General features: G+C 44.8%; 1 protein-coding gene across 4 annotated transcripts in view; it reads left to right on the plus strand.

The window, feature by feature from the left end:
• The first annotated feature begins 6,384 nt into the window (after nucleotides 1–6,384).
• Nucleotides 6,385–17,613, plus strand: part of TXNRD1 (thioredoxin reductase 1) — a 67,346-nt gene continuing 56,117 nt past the window's right edge. The window contains exons 1-2 of one of the 4 annotated variants that reach the window (XM_043967220.1): nucleotides 6,464–6,513; nucleotides 8,178–8,285. Coding sequence is in view for 2 of the 4 variants with exons in the window: in XM_043967217.1 (XP_043823152.1) it covers nucleotides 8,961–8,999 (39 nt within the window). In the remaining 2 variants the exon portion in view is untranslated. Of the gene's footprint in view, nucleotides 6,514–8,080; nucleotides 8,286–8,887; nucleotides 9,000–17,613 lie in introns of those variants that run through there. The other 3 variants (XM_043967218.1, XM_043967219.1, XM_043967217.1) reach the window with 3 other exon arrangements.

The raw sequence follows: 17,613 nt of genomic DNA on the forward strand, positions 1-17,613 counted from the left end.
TCATTAGTTCTTTGGGATTGTCTTGGATCATTGCACTGCTGAGAGTAGTTGTCATTCACAATTGCTCATTGAACAGTACTGCTGTCACTATACACAGTGTCCTCCCAGCTCTGCTCACTTCACTATACATGATGTTCATGAGTCTTTCCAGGTTTTTCTGGGATCATCCTGTTTGTCATTTCCTATAGCACAAGACCATTCCACTTCAATCATATAACACAGCTTCTTCCATCATTCCTCAATCGATGGACATTCCCTTGGTTCTCAATTCTTAGCCTTCACAAAGAGTTGCTATAAATATTTTTTGTACAATTTTCCCCCCTTTTCTCTTTTTTATGATTACTATTGTTAACGGTTTCCCTTTTATCCTATTCCCTTCACCATGATATTTATTCTATTATCCATCTTCTTTCATCCTATCACTCTTTGAAAGGGATTTGCCTCTGTCTGTCCCCTCCCCCACTCTGCCCTTCCTTCTTTTGCCCCTCTCTCTTTATCCCTTTCCCCTCCTATTTTCCTGCAGGGTTAGAGAGATTACTCCACCCAGTTGAGTGTGTACATTATTCCCTCCTTGAGCCAGTTCTAATGAGATTTGAGCCAATTCTGATGAGTGTTAGGCTCATTTACTGCCCAGATTAAATAGATTACTCCATCCAGTTGGGTATGTCTATTAGTCCCTCCTTGAGGCAGCTCTGATGAGTTTAAGGTCTTTGAGCCTTTTCTGATGAGTGTAAAATTCATTTACTGCCCTGCTCCTCTCCCATCTCTTCCCCCACTTCATAAGCCTTTTCCTGTTACTTTCATGTAGGATTTCACCTCTGCCCTTCCCCCTCCCCCAGTGCATTCCCTTCACCCCTCAATTTAACCCTAAAGATGTTATCACCTAGCTAGGTGATACAGTGGACAGAGCATCACCCCTGGACCCAGGGGGATCCCAGCCAAAACCTGGCCTCAGACACCAGACAGTCGCCCGCCCACTGTATGACCCCAGGTATGTCCCCCAGCTCCAAATTTTTTTTTTTTATGGTTCTCTAGGGTCTTGTATTTGAAAGTCAAATTTGCCATTCAGTTCAGGTCTTTTCAGCATGAATACCTGAATGTCCTCTTTTCATTCAAGTCCCATTTTTTCCTCTGAAATATTATGCTGAGTTTTGCTGGGTAGGTTACTCTTGGTTGTAATCCCAATTCCTTTGCCCTCTGGAATATCATATTCCATGCCCTCTGGTCCTTTAATGTAGAAGCTGCTATCCTGACTGGGGCTCCACAGTACTTGAATTCTTTCTTTTTGGCAACTTGCAATATTTTCTCCTTGACCTGAGAGCTCTGGAATTTGGCTATAATATTCCTAGGAGTTTTCTTTGTGGGGTCTCTTTCTGGGGGTGATCAGTGAATTCTTTCAATTTCTATTTTAGCTTCTTCTAGAACTCAACATTTGTTTATACAAGCTTTCCAATTTCAGATTTTTCTGCTCACTTCACCCCCCCCCCGTCCCCCCCCTCCCCTAGACAGCAGGTAATCTGATATAAGTTATATATATATATTATATACATACATAATAACATTAAACATATTTCTGCATTAGTCATATTATAAGAGAAGAATCAGAGCAATGAGGAAAAACCTCAAAATAGAAAAACAACAGCACCAAAAGCAAAAGAAATAGTATGGTTCAATCAGCATCTCTACTCCACAGTTCTTTTTTTTCTTTCTGGATTTGGAGATTCCCTTCCATCATGGGTCCCCTGGAACTCTTCTGTACCATTGCATTGGTGAGAAGAATCTAGTCCATCACAGTAGATCAGCACACAATGTTGATGATACTGTGTACTGCTCATCTCACTCATCATCAGTTCATGTAAGTCCTTCCAGGTTTCTCTGAACTCCTCCTGCTTATTGTTTCTTACAGCAAAATGGAATTCCTCTTTTTTTTTTTTTTTTGGTGAGGCAATTGGGGTTAAGTGACTTGCCCAGGGTCACACAGCTAGTAAGTGTTAAGTGTCTGAGGCCAGATTTGAACTCAGGTACTCTTGACTCCAGGGCTGGTGCTCTATCCAATGCACCACCTAGCTTCCCCCTAGCACAATAGAATTCCATTACATTCATATACCACAACTTGTTCAGCCATTCCCCTATTGATGGGAAACCCCTCAATTTCCAATTCCTTGCCACCACAAAAAGAGCAGCTATAAATATTTTTGTACATATGGGTCCTTTTCCCTTTTTCATGATCTCTTTGGGGAAAAGACCCAAAAGTGGTATTGCTGGGTCAAAGGGTTATGCACAGTTTTATAGCCCTTTGGGCATAATTCCAGATTGCTCTCCAAAATGGCTGGATCTGTTCACAGCTCCACCAACAATGCATTAGTGTTCCAATTTTCCCACAGCTTCTCCAACATTTATTATTTTCCTTTTTTGTCATATTAGCCAATCTGATAGGTGTCAGGTGGTACCCTGAGAATATCTTGGAAGATGGTGTCTAAGCTCTTTCCTTGATCATGGTTTTCAGGTAGACCAATAATTTTCAAATTTTCTCTCCTGGACCTATTTTCCAGGTCAACAGTTTTTTCCAGAAGATATTTCACATTGCCATCTATTTTTTTATTCATTTGGATTTGCTTTTTTGTGTCTTGGTTCCTCATAAAGTCACTGGCTTCCATTTGTTCAGTCCTAATTCTTAGGCAGTTATTTTCATCAGAGAGCTTTTCCATATGGCTTTTCAAGCTGTTGACTTTTTTCTCATGTCTTTCCTGCATCTCCCTCATTTCTCTTTCCATTTTTTCCTCTACCTCTATACCTTTATCTTCAAAGTCCTTTTTGAGCACCTCTATGGCCTGAGACCAATTCGTATTTTTCTTGGAAGCTTTAGATATAGGGGCCCTGATGTTGGCATCTTCCTCTGAGGGTGCCCCTTGGTCTTCCTTGTTACTGAAGAAACTTTCTATGGTCCTCACCTTTCTCTGTTGGCTCATCTCGCCTTTCTTTTACTTGACTTTTAGCTCCTGTTTTCAGGCTGCAGTATCCCAAGCTTAAGAAGTCCCAGGTGGTACAATTTAAGGAGGATCAGGTTCTTCCCTCGCCCGGCCTGTTCCCTGGTCCTTAGATGACCCCAGACCAACTTGCTAATCAACCAGCTTTGTGAGTTGTGGTTGTTAGCTCAGACAAGCCTGTGGGCCCCCCCCCCACTTCCACTCGAGCCTACCTCCTAGTTTCCAGCAGGGGTGAAAAACCCAAGTTCTGCCTCAGCACCAGCATAGACCCCTGTAGTCTCCCCCCTGCCCAGGGCTCAGCCCTCTCACCAGACTGTGAGCTTAGTTCCAGATAACACTGGTGCTTCAGCTGATTCTATTGAGTTTTGCAAAGTGCTTTGAAATTTTTAAATAGTTGTATAAATATTTCAGTCATTTAATGCATTTGACAGGTCTGTGATCCAATTGTGGTGGATATTTGCTTCATCAGCGCAGAGTGCACTCCATCCACACCTTCTTTTCCTAGTGTTCACCCCCTCCCATCAGTCCTTCTTAGAGGATCTACCCAGAATCCCAGATGCATTTTAGAATTCTCCTAGAATGCTACTGGTGGTGTTATGAGAGAAATATCTCCTCCCTGAGTTTTTATGGTGGGTAACTGCTCCACACACACACACACACACACACACACACACACACACACACACACGTACATGTGCATATATATGTGTATGCCTATGTGTATGTATGTATATGCAGATATATGCCTATATGCATCTATGTATACCACAATGTAGAAATGATGGAGGTTAAAAACCTTTATTATTTTGTTTGGGCCTCAGAGAAAGCCTGAACCATCATCATTAGGATTCTAATAGGGCTCCCCCACCCCCCCAGGGCAATGAGGGTTAAGTGACTTGCCCAAGGTCACACAGCTAGTAAACATCAAGTATCTGAAGCTGGATTTGAACTCAGGTCCTCCTGAATCCAGGGCCAGTGCTTTATGCACTGCACCACTTAGCTGCCCCTCTAACAGGGCTTCTTACAGAAAAAAAAATTATGTCAGAGTGACAGAGCAATCATGGTTACATATTGCAATCCTATACATTACACTTAGGGCATCAAAGTTAAATAGAAGACAGACCCATAGTCCAGTGCACCTCCTTCAGTGTCATAAAAGCGGAACAATCCGGCCTCAGACACTTAGCACTTACTAGCTGTGTGACCCTGGGCAAGTCACTTAACCCCCATTGCCCCGCAAAAAAAAAAAAAAAAAAAGAAGTGGAACAAACTTGGTTAAACAAAGTCCTAATTTCATACATTCCCTAAGGAGGGAAAAACCCTCCTCAGACTCTATAGGTAAATGACATCAGGTTACAGATCAAGCTGTATTTAGAGGATTCCCAATAGGCTGAGTGAGAAGGAAGACTTACATGTCGTCAAGTGTTCAGGGACAGCCCAGATTCTTCCTCTGGCTCCCGGCTCCTAAGTAAGTTTTTACATGCTATGGGATGGGTTTATGTGTTGTTTTCTCCCAAATAAGAATGTTGGTTCTTTGGAAGCTGGGACTATCTGAATCTTTCTTTTGGCACATAGTAAAACTTCATTGTTTTAAAAAAAAAATTCCTTGTGGCCTCTAGGTGGCACAGTGGATAAAGCACCAGCCCTGGATTCAGGAGGACCTGAGTTCAAATCCGACCTCAGACACTTGACACTTACTAGCTGTGTGACCCTGGGCAAGTCACTTAACCCTCATTATTCTGCCGACACCGCCCGCCCCCCCCCAAAAAAAAGAATAAAAAAAAATCCTTCACTAATCCTTCATGGCCATTCTTGCATACAATAAACCTGACAATGCTGTATATAATTGTGAATAGTTACTGTGTCCTAGTCCTGTGTGGCAATATTCTATCTATAACTGTCCTCCTAGAGGTGGGCACTACTGGAGAGGTCATTTAGGCCCATCCTCGCCCCTGCCTCCCCCCAGTTTTGCAGATGAGGAAATTGAAGTCCACACAAGTTAAAGGGACTTACCCAAGGTTCCATAGCTAGTAAATGTCAAAGCAAGATTTGAACCCAGACCCTCAGTCTCCAGACTTTTTTTCATTGGGCCATTGTCCTTTGGGTCACCTGCCATTTTAAATTCTGAGATCCAGCATCCTTCACCCTCCCACACAGACCACCCACTTCTTTCTCAGTGATGTGATTCCTGCTACTTTTCTTTGTTTGTTTTTGTTTTTGTTTTTGAGGGGTAATGAGGGTTAAGTGACTTGTCCAGGGTCACACAGCTATTAAGTGTCAAGTGTCTGCCCCTCATGCTACTTTTCAAACATGAATAAATCTTTAAAAAAATTTTTTATCTCGGCAGCTAGGTGGCGCAGTAGATAAAGCACTGGCCTTGGATTCAGGAGGACCCAAGTTTAAATCCGACCTCAGACAGTTGACACTTACTAGCTTTGTGACCCTGGGCAAGTCACTTAACCCTCATTGCCCCGCAAAAAACCAAAACAAAACAAAACCAAAAACCCCCCAAAACTTATCTCATTAAATATTTCCCAATGACATTTAAAAACATTTTAATGTCCATTTTTCGAAATGTTGAGTTCCAAATTCTCTCCTTCACTCCTGACTATGCACTACCCCCAAGAAGGCAAGCAGTATCATTTATGCAGGTGAAGTCACAGGAGCACTCTGATTCCCAAGGACACGTTGTAGGCCACCTAGGGCCTTTCCGTGGTCCTGTGGGGACACCTGAGGTCCTGGATCCCTGTTATTTCTGGTAGGCACCCAACCCTGCTGCCTAGTGCCAGGCTTCCGTGCTTGGTGCTCAGGGCTACAATCGACTGGTCAAGTCCAGGCAGGGCACATTCCCGGGTGAGAGGCAGCTTCCCCTAGGCTGTGGCTCCTGTTGCCGGCTTTTATCTCTCTCCCCTGCTTCTCTCAAGGTGATCAGGAGTTAGATTTCCCTCACCCCCCTCCACTCTCCTCCCTACCCTCAGTATTAGGAATCAACCTTCAGGGTGGGAAGGGAAAGGAAGTCGGGTGTTGGGATGAGGTGGGCAATTTATATCCGTCTAGCTCTCAGTCCCACCACCCCCCACCCCGTTCCCCAGGGGGGAACCCTGAATTGCCTAAAAAAACTGACTAGAGAACTGTGCCTAAGGGCATGATCTAGCTCTGTTGGTGTTGGTGTTGGTCCTGGGTCCCTCTCCCCTACTTTGGGGAAGGGGTCTTTGTAGGGGGAGTTGGGGGGCAGAGGCGGGGGGGGGGGAGGTTGTGTGTGCGTATGGCCCCCCCCCCCCCAGCAGATTTCAGGCTCTCTCGCATATTCACGAGATTCCAGGCGATCAGCCTGCTTTGTATATGAGAAGGCTAAATTTTCTGCTTTGTCATTCTGACACTGGCTTTTTGCCAGTAGAGAAAAGGAGGGAGTGGTTTCTGGAAGCTTAAAGTTACTCGGGGAAACTTGCTGCAGTTAGACCGGCCTGGGGAGAGTGGAAACCCAGGACCTCGGATGAAGAGACAGGCTGATCGCACCCCTGTAAGGGTAAGACCTTGCCCGCCTTCTTCTTCCCCCTCTCTGAGCACTGCCATGTAGGGTCTTCTGACCTGGTCTCTCACCCACGTCTTGTCTTGGATGGGGTTGCTTGACACGACTCAAGGCTAAGCCTAAGCATACTCTGGGTTAGGTAGGAGGAGAGTTGGCCAGCCGTGCTTGGACTGGGGGGAGATACTGTTCACACAGTGTTGCCCACCTGTTGGAGCCATGGTACAGTGTGAGAGGGTAAGACACGGATGAAATAACCGCCCCCTTCTCTTGGGAGTGTGTCTGAAGGGGGCCTCCCCCCTTCTCCTGTGTTGGAGACCGTGGATTGAATAGGACATCCAGAAAGAGCTGCGTTTGAATCTTGGCGCTGTGTGGGACTCCTGGCTTCCTCTTTCCTCATCTGGATAATAATAGCACCTCCTTCTTAGGGCTGTTGTGAGGTTTAAGGGAGATCCAGCACATACGGGTTTTTTATCTAAATTATATTGTTACGCCAACTGGCTGGTGACAAATCTCTGGACTGGTCTAGGATGACTCCCATAGGTTGTTGACTTTGTGTTTAGAGACTGATTTTAAGGCATTCCTTAGAGCAATCTGTCGTTTGCTTTGATTCAGGGTGGATGGCCCCATTGGAGTTTACCCGTCTGTAAAGCAGGATTAGTAGTTACCGTCTCATTCGAAAGTGGCACGACGGCTAGGTGACCCAAGAGCCTCTCCGGGCAAGGAAGGGGCTGTTCGGTCCTTTTGTTCTCACCTGAGAACCTTGAGGATGAATGGGTGCTGAGATCGGAGCTGGAGGCCCCGGGTTCCAGTCCTTGCCCACTAGTAGGTTGCCTCACCAATCAGCCTCAGTTTCCACATCTGTAAAAGGATGAGGTTGGTCCGAATGACCTTTTTGGCCCTTTCCGGCTCTAAATTTGGGATCTTCCATTTCAAGGTATTTGAGGCAGTTGCTTACCCTATCAGAACCTCAGCTTTCCTTTCTGTAGAATGGGACCGCTTGTAAGGAAAATGCTTACTCACTATGTAAATACTATTATTATTATTATTATTAAATTCCTGAGATGGAAGTGCCCTGAAGGTATGAAGTATTCTTTATTTAACATGTGGTTTCATGTTTCAAAGGAACACCCTTCATCAGATTTCTGCTTTTGCCACAAAGTCCAAAGTCCCACCTCTGTTCTAGGTCAGGAACACTTTGATAGCGGACGCTCAAGTTTCTTATTCCTAGGTTTTGTTGAATGGTATTTGGGGTATGGAGACAGAACTCAGAAAGGAAAATGAATTTCTTCCCAATTTAAAACTTTGGATGGTCTCAGCCCATGATCAGAACTCTGCTATCTTTCCCTCCTGCCTTCTGACACTTAATGTTTAACTGCTCAGAAATCTTGGTCTCAGTCCTGGGGCGGGGGTTTATTAGGGGGAAGGGTTAAGGGAGCTTTTGGCACAAAGGTTGAAATTCACGTTTACTAGCTGCCTGAGTCACCGGTATCCTATAACCCCAGGCATTGCTGTGTTATAAATCCCTGGGTTATGTTACGGAAGGTCACCCACGGAGGAGGGAAGGAGAGTCACTATAGACCCAAGCCCCTCCCCCTGGCCTGCTTGCTGGCTTCTTAAAGGAAAGCCACGGAACTTCTGGCTTTCTGACTTTTCTGCGCTAGGAGATGGTCCGATCCTCCAAGGAGCTGAGGTGGAATTAACCTCACCCAGACAACAGCCCTCCTGGCTGGTGAACCCGGAACCGTAAGAGTCTCTATGGACAGCTGAAGGTAGGAAACCCGGAGTCCGGCCACCTGAACCCAGCCCCACCCCCTTTGTCAGCTGTGCCTGGGTCAGATTTGAGTGAATTTCACTCAGGAAACAAACCTCCCTCTTGGAGACGTTTGTCTACCAAGACAGGTTCTCTTGATGCTTGTACCGAAAAATGTGTGCCTAAAAACTGTCAGTCAGCTGATTGGGCTGCTAGACTTCCCTCCCTCTTCTGAAATGAGGATGTAAAAAGACTTTCATTTTTTAAAAATAAGCTTAATTTTTTTCCCTATGGCTTGCAGCAAAATATAGTAATTTCCCTGCTCCATAAATGTGAACTTCCAGTTTCGTTCAGGAAACGTGACTTTGTATCAAGGATTAAGGAGGTGGGGGTAATAGAAAGAAAGCAGTGGAAATGAAAATCAGGAAACATGGATTTGTTCACACAGTTAAACATTCAGTGGTCTGAAACCCATCTGTTAAAGCTAAGGGCTGAGAATTTTCTTTTCGATTTAAAAAAAAATCCTGGCCCCAAAGGCCTTGGGTAGGGCGGGACCAGCCTTGAGCCGGGTGATGGGGGAAAACTGCAAAGCCCTTTGAAGAAATCAGTTTCCCATCAGGCCCCTCGGTAGCCCAGAGCCTGCCGGGAGGGAGCTGGTGGTAGCCGAGGAGGAAGAAATAATCTGCGTGGGGGCATGGCAGATAGCTGCAATCCCCCTGCTACAAAAAGTGAGGTGAGTAGAGCAGTCAAGCCGTGGGGTGGGGATGCTGGGGTGCCTGGTGAGGGAAGAGGAAGAGATCTAAGGAGGTTAGACTTTAGTCTTTTCCCGCCTCCTGGCCAGGACTGCACCCCTCCCCCATTTCTGGATTTAAAGAATAAACTCATGTGGTGGAGTGTTTTTTTTTTTTTTACTGGATCCCTTGGAGCATGCAATTTAGGGAGCTTCTAAACCCAGCATTTTAAGGTTTAGATGTTCCCAGGATTATGGCTGCCCCTTTCCTACAGCTCAGAGGAGCGGATGGGAAGGGGGTGGGGGAGGAGGTGGCTTTGGTGCTAATATTTAATGTCCATGTCCGTTCATTCAGGGCTCCAGTAAATCTTGAAGTTAGTGGCCAGGCAAAGCTGCTTTAAAGAGAAGCCAGGTGTCCCTAGTTCTGTAGGGGAAGAAGCAACCCTACACCCCAAGTAGCTTTAACTACTAAAATTTCCCTCGGACTGGCCCCTTTGCCGGCGGGGAGCACCAAGACTCACAGGGTTAAACCTTTCAGCTAACAGGTACAGGTTTCATTTTGCAGCCTAAGATCTCTGGGCTTAGAAAAAAGGAAAAAAAAAAAACCACCACCACCCCAAACTGAGAGGGACACTTGTACTTTTTTTAGAGACCCAGAACAAAGGAATGAGCCTAGAACTGGGAGTCGACTGGCAAGTGGGTTAGGAAAGAGTTAAGACACTATGGAAAATCCTAGCTTTGGATTCAGGGGGTCATGCTCAAAATACCACTCCAGTAAATTACTCTCTGTGACCTGGAACAATTTACTCAACTTTTCTGGGCCTGGGCTCAGCCTCCTTAAAATCTGTAAGATGAGAGGATTGCACCAGATCAGGAGGTTGGTTTTTTTTTTATCCTTTTTTTTTCCTGTTTGGTTTTTAGTCACGGACCCCCTCTCAGGAAAGGGATTAAAAAAATACATAAAATAAAATGCATAGAATTAGAAATGAAACAAATCTGCTCATATACCTCCGGTTAAGAATTCCTGAGCTAGATGAACTCAGAAGTCCTTCCCAGCTTTGTCCAGGGTTCTACAGTAAGGGACAGAAGGGTTTTCAGTAACCCCAAGAATCACCGGTATAACATGGGACCAAGGAGGAAGGGAGCGTGATAAATTGTAGTCAGAGGACTTGGGTTCAAATTTTACCACCAGTGCTTACTGCTTTTGTAATTTTAGGTCCCTTAACCTCTCTGAACCTCAGTTTCCTTGGGCTTAGATGGGATGGCCTATGAGGTTCCTTCTAGCTCTGTCTAGGAGCATATGATCCTCTTTACAAGTTATGAGTGTCTGATCCCCTTATCTAAGTTACTTCCTTCTGTGTGCCCTAGTTTCCTATAAAATAATCTGGACAGTAAGGGAGTTGGGCCAGATGACCTCTGAGGTCCCATAGGCTCTAACCTATGAATTAGATCTATATTAGAGTAGAATGCCTGAGGGGCAGGGTCTGCTTCCTTACTGTGCTTGTATAGGATTATATATTTAGCAACTCGTGAGTGAGTCCTCTCTTTCTGTCCCTATTGCTTAGCACAGGACCCTGAACATTTTAAGGGGGTAATAAATGCTTGTTGTCCGACTGGCTGTATGATAGTGCTTATTGGCTTAAGTTGTTGGACATCATGATGTTTTCCCCCTGAACCCTCACAGCAAGCCCTGTGTACCTGTCTAAAATGTCTATGTATTTTTCTCTATTAATACTGTTATTTCTGTAACTGTTTTAAGGGATGGGAAGTATGTGGGATTGTGGAAACTGCTGATTTGGGGCTTGGATCCCATCTCTGTCACTACTGGTGTGGCCCTGGGCAGTCTCTTAAACTTTTCCTGAATGAAGGATGAACAACAATGGGCCTTAATGTGCTGATCCGGAAAACTAAGGAGGCTGGAAGGACCAGCCACTGCTCAAGAACGTTCCTGCTCTAAATCAAGCATCCTTTGTCTTCTTAATCCTTTTTTCTTGACCATAGGGCTTTTTGCCACAGACCAATGGATTTTCCCTTCCCTTTTGAGACACATGGGGTAGTAGATTGTGGTAGACCTCAAGTCCAGAAGGTCTGGGTTTGGATCCTGCTGCCTGCCCACACAAATCATTTAACTTCTGGACCCCGCTTTCCTCTCCAGTAAAACTTCTAATCCTCTGATTAATCGAATAATCATCCTTAGCTTGGTCTTAAATGTTTGTGTATGAAGTCAAGACTTGCTTTTGATCTGCCTAGAATTCTTTTCATCTCCTGTTTGATTCAGAACATCAGTAGGAAGTCACACTGACTTAAGAGCGTGGGAACCAGGTTCATTTGAGCCATTTAAACTCCTTGGAATCACTGAGCATAGAATTTAGAGCTGGACATGGGTCTCGAGGGCGACAGACCAGGAGATCTCCTTTTGCAGATCTGGAAGCCTGAGACACAGGATGGGTGGTGAAGTGATGGGGCCTCAAATCACACAGGCAATAATAAATCACCCTCAAGCTATGGAGGACCCAAAGTCCAGGGATGTTTCTGGCATAACTTGTTCACCCTTAGCACAGTGCTTGGCAGGCAGTAAGCACTTAGTTGGTGCGAGCAGATTAACACTCCCACTGATTCATTAAACCCCAATGAAAAGGCTCCCCCCCCCCAACTAGGTATGGTTTTTGCTTTTGTTATTTTCAAATAAAAAGAGTAAATTAAAGAGTGAGCTGCTAATTTTAAGGTCAAAAGTATGTCCTCCCCCCACCTCCAAAAAAAAAAATCAAAGGAGAGATAAGATTGAGGGAATTGCTTTTGTTGTATGTGTATATGTATGTATATAAAACTATGTATGTGTATATTTAAGCCTCCTAGAGCTGGAAGGAACCTTTTGTGAGCCCATTTGGGGTTTTCTTGGCAAAGCTACTGGAGTGGTTGGCCATTTCTTTCTCCTGCTCATTTTACAGATGAGGAAACTGAGGCAAACAGGGTGAAGTGACTTGCCCTGGGTCACACAACTATTAAGTGTCTGAGGCAGGATTTGAACTCATGAAGATGAGTCTTCCTGATTTCAAGCCCAGTGCTCTATCCACTTCACCACCCAGCCTTACAAGGAGATTATGAGTGGTCTGTAAAGACTTTCCAGGTTGCTTTTGGCCCTAATCAGGGCCAAATCTTTTCCGGAAAAGTGGACTAAAAGAAAGTAGTTAATCCGGCCTCAGACACTGGGCACTTACTAGCTTACTTAACCATCATTGCCCCATGGGAAAAAAAAAATGGATAAGGTCACAGAGGCATCTTGGTTCGAAGAAAGCAGTTATAGGAAAAGGGACAGGGAATGGATCTGAGATTTCACTGATAGAAGGAACTCTTTTTACTAACGTAGGTTGGTACCTTCTCTACAGTTTACATTCTCCAGGTTGCCAGGGGGCAGCTTAAGAGGTGAAGTGACTTGCCCAGACAGTTAGGTATCAAAGGCAGGACTGGAACACAGGCCTTTTTGATTCTGAGGCTGTACCCCACTGCCTTTCTTTCTTTTTTTTTTTTTTTTAGTGAGGCAGTTGGGGTTAAGTGACTTGCCCAGGGTCACATAGCTAGTAAGTGTTAAGTGTCTGAGGTCAGATTTGAACTCAGGTCCTCCCCGTGCTCTATCCACTGCGCCACCTAGCTGCCCCCCCACTGGCTTTCTTAAAGAAAGTATCTGCTATAAAGTGGATTGTTAATAAGATTGGCTGGGGTGTAGTGACAAGTCTGAGGTCTAACAGAATGCAGAGTCGAGGGTCCAAACGGCTAGAATGGTTGGATCAGAGATTTTAGAGCAGAAGGAGGCTTTTTAACATTGTATTTTAACTCATTAATTTATGGAAGGAGTTTTAGAGAAGACTGAGGCCAGCCCTTACAAGTGAGGAGGCTCGTTCTCTCAGAGCTGGGATTTGAATATGGATTCTCAAAGGACAGGCCTGGAGTCCATAGTCCTGAGACCTCACATTGGTTTTTTTTCCTTTCTTTCTTTCTTTTTTTTGCGGGGCAATGAGCGTTAAGTGACTTGCCCAGGGTCACACAGCTAGTTAAGTGTCTGAGGCCGGATTTGAACTCAGGTACTCCTGAATCCAGGGCCGGTGCCTTATCGACTACACCACCTAGCTGCCCCTTCCCTTTCTTTTTTTTTTTTTTTTTTTGCGGGGCAATTGGGGTTAAGTGACTTGCCCAGGGTCACACAGCTAGTAAGTGTTAAGTGTCTGAGGCCGGATTTGAACTCAGGTACTTCTGAATCCAGGGCCGGTGCTCTATCCACTGCGCCATCTAGCTGCCCCCTTCCCTTTCTTTTTAACTGCCATGAATCTTGGGGTTGAAAGGGATCTTTTTCTAATCTGGACAGAATTCCTCTTAGTAAATGGACCTGTGTTTGGTAGCTCTCATAATGGATAGGTCCCTCCAAGGCCTCATAATGGATAGGTCCCTCCAAGGCCACGTTCCCTAATTTTGGACAGCTCCAACGGGTAGGAAATCCTTCCTGATGTGAGCCTGAAATTTGCTTCCTTGTAACTTGCCCCAGTCCAGCTCGGTGGCACCATAGTGGATAGAGTGCTGGGCTGGCCTGTAGTCTTCCCGAGTTCAAATCAGGCCTAGACCCTTACTGGGTGTGTGACCCTGCGCAAGTCCCTTCACCCTGTTTGCCTCAGTTTCCTCATCTGTAAAATGAGCTGGAGAAAGACATGGCAAACCACTCCAGTATCTTTGCTAAGAGAAGCCCAAAAGAAGTTACAAAAATGACTGAACAACAAAGAAATATGTCAGGCACAGGGCTAAGTGCATGCAGAAACAAAGAAACCCGTTCATTCCTGCTCTCAAGGAACCCATTAGAGGTCAAGGAACTTGCGCAGTCAGGAGTGAGACTTTGAACCCAGGATTTCAGGGATTCAAGGCTAGGTCTCTCTGAAACACACAACCAAAACTCTGCCATTGCCACTAGAAAGGGGGTTGGTCTCCCCAGAGTTCTGCCGTCGTCCTCACAACTTTCAAGCCAGAATACCCCTGCCTGGCCCCTGCACCCCTCATAGGTATGCTCTGGAATGTAAGATCCTGAAGGCTGTGATGTGGTCTGTCTGTGCTTTGTTTGGTCTGGTCTCGTATTTCTAGAGGTTAGCCTAGTGCCTGGCACAAATTAAAGCTTGATTAAGGCCGCCTCACTTATTCCTTGCCTGAACAAATCTCATACCTCTTGTGTAGGGCAGTCTTTCAAATGTTTGGCTTTATGTAGCACATCAACCACCCCCAATCTTCCAGACATAATACCCCCATTTCCTTCAGCTGATGTTTGTGAAATGCGGCCACAGTTCTATGCTCAACTTTTCAATCAGAAGCCAAGACTCTATGTCTTAAATAGAAGATATTTGGGACACACTTTGATGTAATAGACTTCAGAGAATGATCTGATCCATTAATAAACAGTTATTAAATGCCTACGATGGGCCAGGCACTGTCTTAAGTGTTGGGGATACAAAAAGAGGCAAAACAAAAAATAGTCCCTGCTCGTAAGGAGCTAACAATCTAATGTGGAAGACAACATGCAGACACATACATACATACAAAGCGAGCTACGTATGGGATAAATAGGAAATCATTACTGGAGGCCTCTCTGGTCCCCTAAATCCCACAGCTAGTAATTGGCAAAGCGGAATCAAACCCAGGGGCTCCCATTGCAACTCCTGCCCTCCCCTTTGTACTCCTTGGCCTCCCTTGTTACTGCACAAGAGGTGAGGACGCCCAGATTACAAAATCTCATCTTGCTCTTATTTTCAAAGTCCTTTTAGTCCTGGAAGGTAGTCTTCTTATTGTCTTTTTTTCCTTGGCAACTTAAATGCCTATTGATTGTGAGATAACTATGTGGTGGTAGGTGTTTGTGGTTGGGGTGATGGTTTAGGAGAGAGATTACAAGACTCTCAGGAATGGCAGCCCAGGCTTGAAATGATCCATGGTCACCAGGCCCATTAGTAAACCTGACACTGGATTGGTTTGGCTTCTCTCATCAGGGATTCCAAGTGACAGGTTTAAAAAAAAGGTGGGGAGAAGGGCTCTGTTTCCTGCTTTTTATACAGTGCTGAGTCATGGTGCTTTAGAAGTCTCGTCTACGGGAGGAGGATTCAGTCCTTGGATGTAGTGGAAGGAGTTCCCCCGATTTGGAGTCAAGGACCAGTGTGGTCTAGAACAAGTGATAAACCTTGCAGGCCTAGAACCCGCATTCAGATTCTACTTTCACTTGGTGGTTATAGTGGATGAGCTGAGCCTGGAGTCAGGAAGAACATCTTCATTTCATTAACCTTTGTTTTCCTTTGCAGTCCTGTGTATTTGATTGTAAGCTAGGTGGTGCCAGTGGATGGAGTGTTGGGCCTTGGAGTCAGGAAGACTCCTGAGTTCAAATCCAGCCTCAGAAACTTAGTAGCTGTGTGACCCTGGGCAAGTCACTTCACATTTGTCTGCCTCAGTTTCTTCATTTGTAAAATAAGAGCACCTACCTCCCAGGTTTGTTTTATTTTTGGGGGGAGGCAAATGGGGTTAAGTGACTTGCCCAGGGTCACACAGCTAATAAGTGTCTGAGGCTGAATTTGAATTCAAGTCCTCTGGACCCCAGGGCTGGTGCTCTATTCACTTCACCACCTAGTTGCTCTCTCTCCCAAAATTGTGAGGATCAAATGAGATAATAATTGTAAAGCGCTTAGCATAGTGCCTGGCACATAGTAAATGCTATGTAAATGTTAGCGAGTTATTATTGTTATTATATTATGTGTCAGACACTGTACTAAACTCACAACACAAATGCAAACAAATCCAGTCCCTGCCTTCAAGGAGCTTCCATTCTAAAAGTGGAAGACCACAAATAAAAGGAGTTGAAAACTGTGTGTGGATGTGAACAATTAATCAGATACTCAGTCAACAAGCGTTCATACACATTTATCAAGTACCTACTGTATGACAGGGGATGTAGCTACAAAGACAAAAACATAAAACCAACCTTCCTCAATGACCTGGCTGTTTTGAGGTTCCAATGAGAAGATAATTGATATAGAACACTTAACCATGTGATCAAGTCACTTAAAGTCTTTGTGTCCCTAGGTATCTTTTTAAGGGTGGAAAGTTATCAGGGAGTGGCTGATCTGCTCCAGTGGATGGAGGTTCCACACTGGGACTTTTATAGAGACTAAGATTTCAGATCTTTCCTTCCTGTGGGGGGGGGGGGGCCGCGTTGTTTTCCCCAAATGTCACCAGCTAGGGGGGCGGTGGCATGGTTATGTTTTCCTTGAGATGTGAGCATTCAGTCAATTACCAATCTTTTATTGAGTATCTAGGTTGTGGGCCAGGCACAGAATTACTGTTATGGTAGACATCCCCCTCATACCAGAGCACTTAATGGAAATGTGATCATGAGTTTTATCTGAGCATTTAAAAAGTAGTCGGGGCCCTATCACCTGAAGGGGAGTGGATGGGTGGAGGGAGGGAGGAAGGAATCACAGCATTGGACTCCTTGGCCTCTGAATCATTAACCTTGTTTTATAATTCACCTGACCTTTTGAAATGCTACAAGGGAACAGAACTGGATGACAGATATTCACAGAGGGCTTCCTGTGTTTCTTTTTAGTTAATGTCCTTTTCCTGTTGAAATTAATAACCTGTGTATGAGTTATTTCTCCATAGTACAGTGTAAGTTCCTTGAGGGCAGGCACTAATTTTTTCTTTTTCTTTGCCTCCCTAGCACTGATTGATTAATATGTATGTGCTGTCTGTCTCCCCTTATAGACTGTAGGCTCCCTGAAGGCAGGGACTGCCTCATTTGGCAGTCCCCAACACCCAGCCTGCACATAGTAGGTTCTCCCCAACACCCAGCAGTCTGCACATAGTAGGTGTTTCACACACTATTCAGTTGATTGATTTGTCCATGTTTTCTCTCATGGCATGTAACTGACATGAGGGCAGGGATTGTTTTATTTTTTGTCTGTGTCTTTGAGCTTGTGAATTGATGTCAGGACAATTCCAATTTGGAGTCTTCTTGCCATAGATAGTCTCAAAATTAAATTGAGAATTTCTTGGTCTTTTGACTCAGGTCATTTGTAGCCATGTGACTTCATTTGAGATAAACTTTTAGCCAGTGAGGTTGGATTTTTGTTTTGAGAATTCTCTTTAGAATTAAATAGTTAGGGCAGCTAGGTGGCACAGTGGATAAAACACCGGCCCTGGATTCAGGAGGACCTGAGTTCAAATGTGGCCTCAGACACTTGACACTATCTGTGTGACCTTGGGCAAGTGACTTAACCCTCATTGCCCCCCACAAAAAAAATTAAATAGCTACATCCTTATGTTGTATTATTATTATTTTTTTTTTGCGGGGCATTGGGGGTTAAGTGACTTGCCCAGGGTCACACAGCTAGTAAGTGTCAAGTGTCTGAGGCCAGATTTGAATTCAGGTCCTCCTGAATTCAGAGATGGAGCTTTATCCACTGTGCCACCTAGCTGCCCCTTTATTTTGTTAAACATTTCCCAATTACATTTTTTCTTTTTTTTTGTTTTTTTGAGGGGCAATTGGGGTTAAATGACTTGCCCAGGGTCACACAGCTAGTAAGTGTTAAGTGTCTGAGGCCGG

This window comes from Dromiciops gliroides, chromosome 5, assembly GCF_019393635.1.
Source record: "Dromiciops gliroides isolate mDroGli1 chromosome 5, mDroGli1.pri, whole genome shotgun sequence".
In the NCBI taxonomy this organism is placed as follows: Eukaryota; Metazoa; Chordata; class Mammalia; order Microbiotheria; family Microbiotheriidae; genus Dromiciops; species Dromiciops gliroides.